This window comes from Rana temporaria, chromosome 3 (genome assembly GCF_905171775.1).
Source record: "Rana temporaria chromosome 3, aRanTem1.1, whole genome shotgun sequence".
NCBI classification, from domain to species: Eukaryota; Metazoa; Chordata; class Amphibia; order Anura; family Ranidae; genus Rana; species Rana temporaria.
In genome coordinates, this window is record NC_053491.1 from 96,732,179 (window position 1) to 96,745,660 (window position 13,482).

Sequence of the window (13,482 nt, forward strand, 5' to 3'; positions counted from 1 at the left end):
GGTCCATATTGACAGGATAGCATCACGCAGTTGCTGCAGATTTGTCGGCTGCACCTCCATGATGCGCATCTCCCGTTCCACCACATACCAAAGGTATTTTTATTATTAGATTGAGATCTGATGACTGTGGAGGCCATTGGAGTACAGTGACCTCATTATCATGTTCAAGAAACCAGTATGAGATGATTTGAGCTTTGTGACATGGCGCATTATCTTGTTGGAAGTAGTCATCAGAGGATGGGTGCACTGTAGTCATAAAGGGATGGACATGGTCAGCAACAATACTCAGGTAGGCCGTGGCATTTAAACAATGTTTAATTGGTACCAAGGGGCCCAAAGTGTGCCAAGAAAATATCCCCCATACCATTATACCACCATCACCAGCCTGAACCGTTGATACAGGATAGGCAGGATAGTGCTTTCATGTTTACGCCAAATTCTGACCCTACAATCTGAATGTCGCAGGCAACGTTTTTCCAATCTTCTATTGTCCAATTTTGGTGAGCCTGTGCGACTTGTAGCCTCAGTTTCCTGTTCTTAGCCGACAGGTGTGGCACTCGTTGTAGTCTTCTGCTGTTGTAGTCCATCTGCTTCAAGGTTTGATCTGTTGTGCGTTTACAACCAAGGTAAGCAGAATACCATCTGTGAAGAGTTATTTGACTTACTGTTGCCTTTCTATCATCTCAAACCAGTCTGCTCATTCTCCTCTGGACATCAACAAGGAATTTTTGTCCACACAACAGCCGCTTACTGGATAGTTTCTCTTTTTCTGACCATTCTTTGTAGATCAGCAGTTTTTTAAATACTCAAATCAGCCAGTCTGGCACCAGCAACCATGCCATGTTCAAAGTCATTTAGATCCCCTTTTTTTCCCCCATTCTGATGCTCGGTTTGAACTTCAGCAAGTCGTCTTCACCACATCTAGTTGCCCAAATGCATGCGATTGGCTGATTAGCAGCTTGTGTCACCAAGCAATTGAACAGTTGTACCTAATAAAGTGGCTGCTGAGTGTGTGTTTCTCCATCTATAATCGACACTCATGGGTCTGGCAGAGGAGACAAAAAAAAAAATACTGCTGTTTTTTTATCTATCATCAACGCTTCAATGAAGCTCAGTCCATGTTTCTCTGGACACCATCAGGCTCAGTTCACAATAGTGCGGGATGACGTGTGGCAGCGTTTGCTCGGGCACGGCAGCCTATTAATTTGAATGGGCTGCCGTGCCACGTACCACACAAAAAAGGTGCATGCACTTTTTTTTTTTTTTTTTTTTTTTTTTTTTAAGTGCAGCCTCAGGGAAAGCTCGCTCAGATGCATGGGGCTGCCACCCAGAATGAATGGCAGCCCAGCGAATCTTGCAGGAGCAGCTTGATTGCACTGCGGGTGGTTGCGGGTGTTCGGGAATCAATGCAATTATTGCACCCGCAGCCAGAACGCACAGTGCAGGCAAGTGCGAACCTTGCCTCACATGGAAGTGAACAGACCGATAAACCCAAAGTCCCACCCACCAAAAACACCCCCTAATGATGACCTCACATAGTTATATACAGTACTTTGGAAAAGTCTTAGGCAGGTCATAATAAAATGCTGCAAATTAAAAATGCTTTCAGAAATAGAAGTGTTAATAGTTTATTTTTTATCAAATTAACAAAATGTAAAGTAAATGAACAAATGAGAGATCCAAATTAAAATCAATACTTGGTGTGACCACCCTTCCAAACATAAATTCTTCAGTTCTTCTAGGTACACTTGCAGATCTTCTGTGGGTTTAGGCTGCCTCAAATCCTTCTGTGCATAGTTGAGTGGTTTATCCTTGTTTCCATGTCCTACGCAGGAAAACACAGGAACTGGGGTGCAGAGAAATGTCAGCAAGTGCTCTGGACTGATGAGTCAAAATTTGAAATATTTGGCTGTAGCGGGAGGCAGTTTGTTTGCGAAGAGATAGAGAGCGGTACAATAGTGAGCGTCTGCAGCCAACAGTGAAGCATGGCGGAGTTTTCCTTGCAAGTTTGGGGCTGCATTTTTGCAAATGGAGTTGGAGATTTAGTCAGGATCAATTGTGTCCTCAATGCTGAGAAATTAAGGCAGATACTTCGCCATCCTGCCATACCATCAGGGAGGTGTGCGATTGGCCACAAATATATTCCGTAGCAGAACAATGACCCCAAACATACATTCTATGTGAATGGGCAGGACCATCAGGGTAAAGAAGAACAAGGAGTCCTGAAAGTGATGGCTGTGCCCTCACAAAGCCCTGATCACAACATCATTGAGTTTGTCTGGGATTACATGAGGAGACAGAAGAATCTGAGGCAGCCTCCAACAACAGAAGATCTGTGGTCAGTTCTCAAAGATGTTTGGAACAACCTACCTGCTGAGGTCCTTCAAAAACGGTGTGCAAGTGTACCTAGAAGAATTGATGCTGGTTTGAAGGCAAAGGGTGGTCACACCAAATATTGATATGATTTGGATTTCTATTCTGTTCATTTACCTTACATTTTGTACACAGTATTATATTTACAGTTTAGGAAGGTGGACAGCACCAGCACGTAAAAAAAAATGTCCGCCGCTGCATAACAACCCTGATTTTTCTACCGGGAATGAGGAACAACACACTTCATCTCCCAGCCACGAATAATCCCCTCTTGGCCAAACACTGTTTCAAAGACGATAAGTTTAAAGACCTTGCAGTCGTTAGGTCAGACAATGGTATCCCAGACCTGCCAATGTGGACGTACTTTCAAATTCGCAGATACCTCAACCAGGCGCCCAACAAAACTAATTTTACCAGACCATTGACTGAATTAGAGACAATCTGCTTACATGATGAACCAATTAACCAAGCAACTTTGCTGGCCTATAGTTGGATTCAGGCGGGCGGTAACAAGGAGGACAGCGGACTCAAAAAGAGATGGTCGGCGGAACTTGGAGTTACACTCACAGATAGCTTATAAAAATGATCTTGCGCTAAAGATATATAAAATCAAATACGTGCAAACTACAAAAAGTGCAAAATAGTGATACAGAGCTATATGAGAAATGCCAAAGATGCTCATATATAATGTATGGTGAACATACATATACCGATACAAAAACAGATTATAGTACAACATCCAAAGGTGATCAATATGTAAAGTGTCACTGTGCAAATAAGTGCAAAAAAATGACAAAAAGTGCAAAAATACAAAAAAATTCAAAAGGTGCACCAATGCACACAATATGGGAAATGGTTTAATATTGCAATCTGAAGAAGTTGGGTGAAAATAAAGTTGAAAATTAAGTTTTAGAACGTTCCATATACTGAATGAAGGGACAAAATCATCTAATATCTCCAAAGTCCTGATAGAAGTATTTCCTTAATTGAAGTATTGAAACATGGTGTCTGTCCTTCACCAGTCTCACAGAACTCTCACCTTCCAGATAAAATATAACATGCACATCAACTTTTTTTCTTTTACTCCTCTCTATTGCTGAATAACAGGGTAATTATATTGATATCGCTACTTCTCTCCTTTAACCCCTGCGGTCTCACCGTCCTGAAGGAAATGACAGGGAGAAGGGGGGGGGGGGGACTCCAGCCCGTGCCCAGAGACAAGCAAGGAGGAGAGGAGGCTCCAATAGTGTAGTAATTTATGTAAAACTTTAATATGCACACATATAAAAATGGACTCTTTTGATGAGAAGAAAAAAAAAATTCATCTATGCACATAACCCAATAATCCATACATAATACAAGGGGGTTACAGCACACTGCGCATAAACTTACAGCTTCAAAAATAAATACAGCAACAGGCATCCCTGTCATTTTTAATCACAATGTACTAACCTGCACCGTGCAGTAGAAAAATTACATGGGAAAAGGAAAGATATAACATGTGCAAGTCACAATAAATTAGTGTAAATGTTACAACAATAACTCAAAATTTGTACTCTGTGAAATAACTCTGTTCTCTGTAATCCAAATAACATTCCGGTGTCCTGTCGAGAAGTGCCTCCCTATCGAAAAATGCCCGGGTGGAACTGTGCATGCGCAGTACGGATCCAGCTGAGTTTACGATCAGCTGTTGTCTCGCATTGCTGAGGCACGTTCATGTAGCTGAGGGGTGAGGGGCGGATACTTACATCAAGAGGGCGGATTTTTAAATGATGGGCAGTGCGTGGGGCAGAATTTTTATCGATGGCCTAACAAAGCTGCAAAATAAATCTTTATCTGCTATTCTTTCTGGAGCGTGTTTAGTCAATTGAAGGGCCGGCTTTTCTATTTTCGATAAAGATTTATTTTGCAGCTTTCTTTGCCCATCGATAAAAACAGCTGACAACAGCGTAAGCTCGACTTTCACCCGGGCACTATTCGATAGCTGGGCACTTCGACAGAACACCGACACATTTTTGTAATATCTCAAGTCATAGTATTTGTATGCCTAGAGTTCCATTTACAGGATTTATATTTTCTTTACTGGTTTTGTTATCCATTAATAGGAAGTTATATTATCAAAACCTTACATTAGTACTGTATAGGAAAGCAGTCTTACCGCCACATACTTCTTCTTGCCATAAAAACACATGCCAATATTGTTCCACAAGGGGGAGCTCTCTGGGACACTGGCAGCAGCTACACGATACTTGCTAAGAGCCACATCATAATCGCCATGGGACTGCATCATACAGCCAGCTGCTAAAATGCCCTTTCAATGAAAAACGAAAAGATACGTTTTCGGTCTCACAATTTAAGATTTTTTTTTCTTCTAATAGTTAATATTAATACTGCAAACTAAACAATGGGCACTTTATATGACTGCATGTCATTTTAATTATATGAAGTTCAATCCTGACATTGCTATTTCAAAAAACAAAGTTATATTGACATGCGTAGGGAACATACTGCATGTGAGAAAATAGCAACAATCCAACTACTGTATACTATATAGAAGGAAAACAAATATACTAATATTAATGGCAAATATAAAATAAATGCAGAAGCTTTAAAAGGCATAGTTCACTTTTTTACCAAAAATCTGCCTATGCAGGAAGGGGGTGCCTGTAAATAAAATCAAACTGTGCAGCTTTGACCAAAGTTGAACGATGCCCTTGCTATACATGTAGGCCATTTACACCTGAAATCTGACTGAAAAACTAACAGATAACACATCAACTCATCCTGCCTTGTTGCTTGGACGTTGCTAAGAGATTCCTAGCTTTTACTGTTCACCTGCACCATCATAGGAGCAAGCTCACAAATGCAGAGCTCAAAGTCAGAAGTTTTTTTTTTATATCTTATTGCATTCTATGCATTAGTATAAAAAACCTTGTGTGTGTAGCAGCCCCCCCAATACTTACATGAGCGATGTCCACGAGTCCCCTGGCCGTCTCTCCATCCTGATTGGCTGAGACACAGCAATGGCGCCATTGGCTTCAGTGTCCGTCAGTCAACGTCAGTTAGCCAATTAGGAGAGGGGGCAGGGCCAAACGGCAGCTCCGTGTCTGAATGCACACACGGAGCTGCAGCTCAGCTTGCATGCCCCATTAGCAAGCTGCTTGCTTTGCTGTGGGGGCACTCAACAGGAGGAATGGGCCAGGAGTAGCGGAGAGGGGCCCGAGAAGAGGCGGATCCAGGCTGCTCCCGTGCAAAACCACTGCACAAAGGAGGTACATTTTTTTAACCACTTGACCACCGGGCCTATTTTGGCACTTCTCTCCTACATGTAAAAACTACAATTTTTTTGCTAGAAAATCAGAACCCCCAAACATTATATATTTTTTTTTTAGCAGACACCCTAGGGCAGTGATGGCGAACCTTTTTGAGCCCGAGTGCCCAAACTGCAACACAAAACCTAATTTTTTTTTGAAGTGCCAACACTGCAATTAAACATGAATACCAAGGTTTTCGTTTAGAAAAATCAACTCGTACACTTGTCCAAACTAATTAACAGCTTTTGTTTTAAAAGAAAAACACAATAACAGAGCTTTCTATTAAACATTTTTTTTTTATTGAAAAAGATTCTCAACAACTGTACTTGTGCATGTATTTTTGGATAAGGATACATTTGCAGATCGCTGGTAAAGATGCCTTTGCTGATCGCTGGTAAGGATGCCTTTGCTAGGCATTTTCAAAGATGGCTTTGCTGGGCATTTCCAAAGATGGCTTTGCTGGGCATTTTCAAAGATGACTTTGCTGGCCATTTTCAAAGATGACTTTGCTGGGCATTTTCAAAGATGACTTTGCTGGGCATTTTCAAAGATGACTTTGCTGGGCATTTCCAAAGATGGCTTTGCTGGGCATTTCCAAAGATGGCTTTGCTGGGCATTTCCAAAGATGGCTTTGCTGGGCATTTCCAAAGATGGCTTTGCTGGGCATTTCCAAAGATGGCTTTGCTGGGCATTTCCAAAGATGGCTTTGCTGGGCATTTCCAAAGATGGCTTTGCTGGGCATTATTAAAGATGCCTTGGTAAGGCATCTTTAAAGATGCCATTGCTGGGCATTTTTAAAGATGCCTTGTCTGGGCATTGGTAAAGATTGGTAAAGATGCCTTGGTTGGGCATTAGATGCCTTGGCTGGGCATTGGTAAAGATGCATTTGCTTACACAAGGGATAGAGATCTACAATGCTGTGATGGGTACAGGCACAGTATACTTTGCATAGCTAAAAGACATTATTGAACATAAGCAGAGGATGAGTCTAATGATCTATTGCTGGGCATTATTAAAGATGCCTTGGCTGGGCATTGGTAAAGATGCCTTAGCTGGGCATTGGTAAAGATGCCATGGCTGGGCATTATTAAAGATGCCATGACTGGGCATTTTTAAAGATGCCTTGGCTGGGCATTGGTAAAGATGCCTTGCCTGGGCATTATTAAAGATGCCATTGCTGGGCATTTTTAAAGATGCCTTGGCTGGGCATTGGTAAAGATGCCTTGCCTGGGCATTATTAAAGATGCCATTGCTGGGCATTTTTAAAGATGCCTTGGCTGGGCATTGGTAAAGATGCCTTGCCTGGGCATTATTAAAGATGCCATTGCTGGGCATTTTTAAAGATGCCTTGGCTGGGCATTGGTAAAGATGCCTTGCCTGGGCATTATTAAAGATGCCATTGCTGGGCATTTTTAAAGATGCCTTGGCTGGGCATTGGTAAAGATGCCTTGCCTGGGCATTATTAAAGATGCCATTGCTGGGCATTTTTAAAGATGCCTTGGCTGGGCATTGGTAAAGATGCCTTGTCTGGGCATTGGTAAAGATGCCTTGGCTGGGCATTGGTAAAGATGCAATGACACATTTTTGTTTTTTTCATTTTAGCCCTTTGGATTCTTCTTTGCAATTCTTGTAGATTAGAATCTACAGCAGCTTCCAGACCCAGCAGAGCAGTGGGCATTTTTAAAGATACCTTGGCTGGGCATTTTTAAAGATGCCTTGGCTGGGCATTGGTAAAGATGCCTTGCCTGGGCATTATTAAAGATGCCATTGCTGGGCATTTTTAAAGATGCCTTGGCTGGGCATTGGTAAAGATGCCTTGTCTGGGCATTGGTAAAGATGCCTTGGCTGGGCATTATTAAAGATGCCATTGCTGGGCATTTTTAAAGATGCCTTGGCTGGGCATTGGTAAAGATGCCTTGCCTGGGCATTATTAAAGATGCCATTGCTGGGCATTTTTAAAGATGCCTTGGCTGGGCATTGGTAAAGATGCCTTGTCTGGGCATTGGTAAAGATGCCTTGGCTGGGCATTGGTAAAGATGCAATGACACATTTTTGTTTTTTTCATTTTAGCCCTTTGGATTCTTCTTTGCAATTCTTGTAGATTAGAATCTACAGCAGCTTCCAGACCCAGCAGAGCAGTGGGCATTTTTAAAGATACCTTGGCTGGGCATTTTTAAAGATGCCTTGGCTGGGCATTGGTAAAGATGCCTTGCCTGGGCATTATTAAAGATGCCATTGCTGGTCATTTTTAAAGATGCCTTGGCTGGGCATTGGTAAAGATGCCTTGCCTGGGCATTATTAAAGATGCCATTGCTGGGCATTTTTAAAGATGCCTTGGCTGGGCGTTGATAAAGATTTGGGATGCTTTTGCACAATTAATGTGATTTTTGCTGTTGTATGCATGCTGATAACTTGTCAAACCTTGGCTCATACTCCGTTAGTTTGAGAGCAACACATACAGCACTCAAATCATCTGTTAGTCTATTTCTGGCATCACATTTGATATAATTCAATGCTGAAAACAGCTGCTCACAAGCATAGGATGACCCAAACAAAGTAAGGAAAGCAATCCCAAGTGTTTTCATTGCCTTAAAATTATTTGGCAGAGAATTCCACACTTTAAGTATTTCATTTTCTGAACTAGCAACTGTGCTGTCTTTGGTCATCCCTTCACACTCCATCTTTTCAAGAGTGGCACGCAGGTCAGAGAATTTATTTTTCCAGATAGAGCTTTCTTGAAATTCCAGTAGCTCCATTTCCAAATTTTCTAAATCTAACCAGTGTAAGCAGGAAAGATCAAGTTCTTCAAATTTGGCTTTATCTGGAGAAGTAAGAAAACTCAGGGTTGTTTCCATCTTACGGAACTGTACAAATCTGTTGCCAAAATTCTCCTTTGCAACTGCTATAATGCTAGAAAATTCTTTGTAGATTTCATGATGGTTTGGATTGTCTGTAAATGTTGTAGAATTTTCCAAATGCATTTTTAGATTGGGAAAATATTTCAGCTGCCCACTTTCAAGGTCTCTTTCAAAAACCTGCAGTTTTCTCTCAAATGTTCTGATATCACAAAACATTCTTTCTGCTGTTTTCCCTAAACCTTGCAGTTTTTTGTTCAGGACATTGAAGTGTATTGTAAAATCAGTAAAAAACATGAGATTGGTGAGCCAGGTCATATCAGTGAGCTGTGGATATTCCTGCCCCTTGTCATTCATAAACAGCCTAATTTCATCCAAACAGGCTACAAATCTCTCCAAGACCCGTCCTCTGCTTAGCCATCGTACATTATTGTACATAAGTAAAGTATTATACTGTGCCTGTACCTCATCAAGAAGTGCTTGAAACTGTCGAAAATTAAGAGCACGAGCCATGATGTAATTCACCATTTTTGTGACATCCTTGAGGATATCGTCTAATATTTTGCTGCTTTCCTTGGCACAAAGAGCTTCTTGATGTATAATACAATGAAATTGAATGACTGGGTGCTTTGCTTCTTTGACAAAAAACTGTATGAAACCAGATGTTACCCCCACCATGGAAGGTGCCCCGTCACTAGTAACTGAAACCACTTTTTCTGGCCTTATGTCTTGTGAGACAAAAGCCTCCATCACAGCATTGTAGATATCTATCCCTTGTGTTCTTCCAGGCAAAGACAACAGTTTCATGAGCTCCTCTCTCATGGTGTCACCAACAGCATAACGCAAAATTACTGCTAGCCTTGCATGATTATTTATGTCTGTGCTTTCATCCAAGCACATGGAGTAACAGGCTGCCTTTTGTAAGTCAGTGGTGAGCTGCTGACTAACATCACTTGCCATACGCAGGACTCTATCTTTAACAGTATTTCTGCTAAGTGGCATTTCAGAGATTCGTTGCTTAATTTTGTCCTTGTTTGGAAATTCATGAAAAAGGGAATTACTCACAGCCAACATGGCCGTTTTGATAAAATCGCCATCAGAGAGGGGCTTTCCATGTTTTGCTATGCACAGTGAAATTTCAAAGCTGGCATTTGCCAGATAATTTGTTTTAGAAAGATAGTTGCAAAAACTACGATACTGGCAGTGATATCTCTTCAATTTCCCATCAAGAAACTCTTTTCTTTCAGCTACACCAAGTTCGGCAACACTTTTGTGGTTGGTATCAAAATGACGTTTGACACTAGATGTGCGAGATACCACACTTTCACTACACAGAACACATAACGCTTTCCCATTGCGTTCAATCACTCCAAATGACTGTGTCCAGGTCTCTTGGAATGATCTTCCACTATCTGTTTTTAATTTTGCTTTTTTTGATGTACTCATTTTTGGTTGTTCATGTCTACAAAAAACACAAAATGTATAAAATAAGGATGGATGAAGCACCCAATACAAATCTATCCCTACCTACCTATACCAAAAATATTATTGCAACATTTCACAAAAAAGGTAGAACAACTCACGGTTTTGTAGACAGATATACATCGTCCAATATCCTGTGAAACAAGAAGTCGCGCTGTGCCGCTGCTGACACCGCTATGCTGGGTCTGGAAGCTGCTGTAGATTCTGAATTGCAAAGAAGAATCCCAAAGAGAGGGCTGTAATGAAAAAAAAAATATGTTTTCATTGTTGTCCATAGGGACACAGGAAACTACCATAGCCCAGGGGCCAGATGTGACCCTTAGCAACTTACGTTTCTGTAATGTAGACAGATATAAGCTCAAATCGTCCAATGTCCTGTGAAACAACAAGGCGTGCTGTGCCGCTGCTGACACCGCTCTGCTGGGTCTGAAAGCTGCTGTACATTCTACAAGATTTGCAAAGTAGAATCCCGGAGAGAGGGCTGTAATGAAAAAAAAAATATGTTTTCATTGTTGTCCATAGGGACACAGGAAACTACCGTAGCCCGGGGGCCAGATGTGACCCTTAGCAACTTACTTTTTTTAATGTAGACAGATATAAGCTCAAATCGTCCAATGTCCTGTGAAACAAGAAGTCGCGCTGTGCCGCTGCTGACACCGCTCTGCTGGGTCTGGAAGCTGCTGTAGATTCTACAAGAATTGCAAAGAAGAATCCAAAGGGCTAAAATGAAAAAAAAAAAAAGTGTGTCATTGTTGTCCATAGGCCAGGACACAGGCCCAATAACAGCAATGATGGGGGTTATATGTTTGCAAATGACACCTATGCCCAATAACAGCAAACATATTACCTCCCTCATTGCTGTTTTTGGGCCTAGGTGTCATTTGCAAACATATTACCCCCCTCATTGCTGTTATTGGGCCTAGGTGTCATTTGCAAACATATTACCCCCCTCATTTGCAATGAGGGGGGTAATATGTTTGCAAAGGACACCTAGACCCAATAACAGCAATGAGGGGGGTAATATGTTTGCAAATGACACCTAGGCCCAATAACAGCAAACATATTACCCCCCTCATTGCTGTTATTGGGCCTGGGTGTCATTTGCAAACATATTACCCCCCTCATTGCTTTTATTGGGCCTAGGTGTCCTTTGCAAACATATTACCCCCCTCATTGCTGTTATTGGGCCTGGGTGTCATTTGCAAACATATTACCCCCCTCATTGCTTTTATTGGGCCTAGGTGTCCTTTGCAAACATATTACCCCCCTCATTGCTGTTATTGGGCCTGGGTGTCATTTGCAAACATATTACCCCCCTCATTGCAAATGACACCTATGCCCAATAACAGTAATGAGGGAGGTAATATGTTTGCAAATGACACCTATGCCCAATAACAGCAAACATATTACCTCCCTCATTGCTGTTTTTGGGCCTAGGTGTCATTTGCAAACATATTACCTCCCTCATTGCTGTTATTGGGCATAGGTGTCACTTGCAATGAGGGGGGTAATATGTTTGGAAAGGACAACTAGACCCAATAACAGCAATGAGGGGGGTAATATGTTTGCAGAACAAAGTTTCCCAAGTCAGTCAGCAACTGTCAGAACACCCACCAGCGAGATTAGCTAAAGTAATTGTTCAGCAAAATTTTACATTTTAGATTGGGTGATGTTAGCAGGGCAACCCATAATAGACGTCATAAAACGACCCAGGTATCCCATGTCTAAATAGTATTCGAGTAATAAGTATTCTTACCTTTGTCTGCAGCTGAATCAAACTGCGCAATGAAGAAGATGGCTTCACGAGTCTTGCAGCTCTTTCCCGCCGTGCGTCTTCTCCTCATGCTCCCAGTCACGCCCAGCAGCACGTCAGGCAGTGGATGATCTGAGAGCTTTCATTGGGTAGCAAGCTAACACGTGACCTCCGGGCGCTCATTCTAAGTTACGCCCACTCGGACACGTCACCGCTAGCACAGGGTAGTGTGGGAAATGTAGTTTCTAGTTGCGGTTGACGATTTAATTTTTTTTTCTTTGACATTTCTGCATTGTCACCGCGTGCCCACCAAAACAGCTTGCCGTGCCGGGAGCGGCACGCGTGCCACGCGTTCGCCATCACTGCCCTAGGGAATAAAATGGTGGTCATTGCAATCTTTATTTCTCACACAGTATTTGCGCAATACTTTTCAAACGCCTTTTTTTGGGGAAAAAATGGTTTCATTAAATAAAAAAATAACAAAACAGTAAAGTTAGCTCAAATTTTTTGTATAATGTGAAAGATGATGTTACGCCGAGTAAATAGATACCCAACATGTCACGCTTTAAAATTGCGCACACTCATGGTATGGCGCCAAACTTCGGTACATAAAAATCTCCATAGGCGAAGCTTAAATTTTTTTTACAGGTTACTATTTTCACGTTACAGAGGAGGTCTAGTGCTAGAATTGTTGCACATGCTCCAACGCACACGACGATACCTCACATGTGGGGTTTGAACGGCGTTTACATATGTGGGCGGGACTTGCATGCGTGTTCGCTTCTGAGCGCGAGCTACCGGGGACAGGGGCGTTGTAAAAATAAATAAATACATTTTATTTTACTTCATTTTTTTATTTTTACACTTTTTTTTTTGGATCACTTTTATTCCTATTACAAGGAATGTAAACATCCCTTGTAATATGAATCACTGTGACAGGCAGGGCTGTGGAGTCGGTAGATAAATGTTCCGACTCCTCAGTTTTATGTACTTCCGACTCCGACTCCCCGACTCCGACTCCTCTGTATTAATATGCGAATGTATTTTATACATTCCTTAGGGGAAAGAAACGCAACCTACCACAGGACTACTGGCTGGGAAGCCAACAGTCTACTGTATTGCACAGTTTAAGCAAAAGACAAACACAATGAAAACAACGTTTTTTATTCTAAAACATGATTTTCCTAGGAGAATCCCATAGTCATGTTTAAAGTTTAAGCTAACAATCGGAGTTTACAAGTTTTTATAGCCTTAGCTAAATGACAGCAGTTTTTCCAATGGTTTACAGCTTCAGTCTTGAACTATTGGCCCTCCATTCCCTTCACTTATACAAGTGTCTCACTCTCTAGTCCTGCAAAAAACATATTTATTTAATCCCTTATCAGTGAGAGGCTAGGTTACACATGGACGCTGCGTTCCCTGTAAAAGCAGAACACAACACTATGGAAAGTATAAGTATTGCAGCTCCTAATTGTGCGTTGCGTGCCATATAGTGAAGCACATGAAAAGCATGCTTCTTCGCGGTCACTTAACGTGTTCGTTGTGCGGTTACGTGAGGCACTGCATGCATTGGTCTTTATTCTTACAGTAGAGAAGTCATTAATTATAACTTTTTGTGAATTGGGACATTTAAACTTGCTTTTTTTTTTTTAGTCCAATCTAAATTTAGTAGGAGTCGGAGTCGGTGCATTGTTTGCCGACTCCG

General features: G+C 41.7%; 1 protein-coding gene across 1 annotated transcript in view; it reads right to left on the reverse strand.

Annotated features, from left to right (window-relative positions):
• BBS4 (Bardet-Biedl syndrome 4) overlaps window positions 1–13,482 on the reverse strand; it is a 47,212-nt gene that overhangs the window by 17,488 nt on the left and 16,242 nt on the right. Inside the window, exon 11 of the mRNA XM_040343030.1 lies at window positions 4,532–4,684. Coding sequence (XP_040198964.1) covers window positions 4,532–4,684 — 153 coding nt within the window. The remainder of the gene's footprint in view (window positions 1–4,531; window positions 4,685–13,482) is intronic.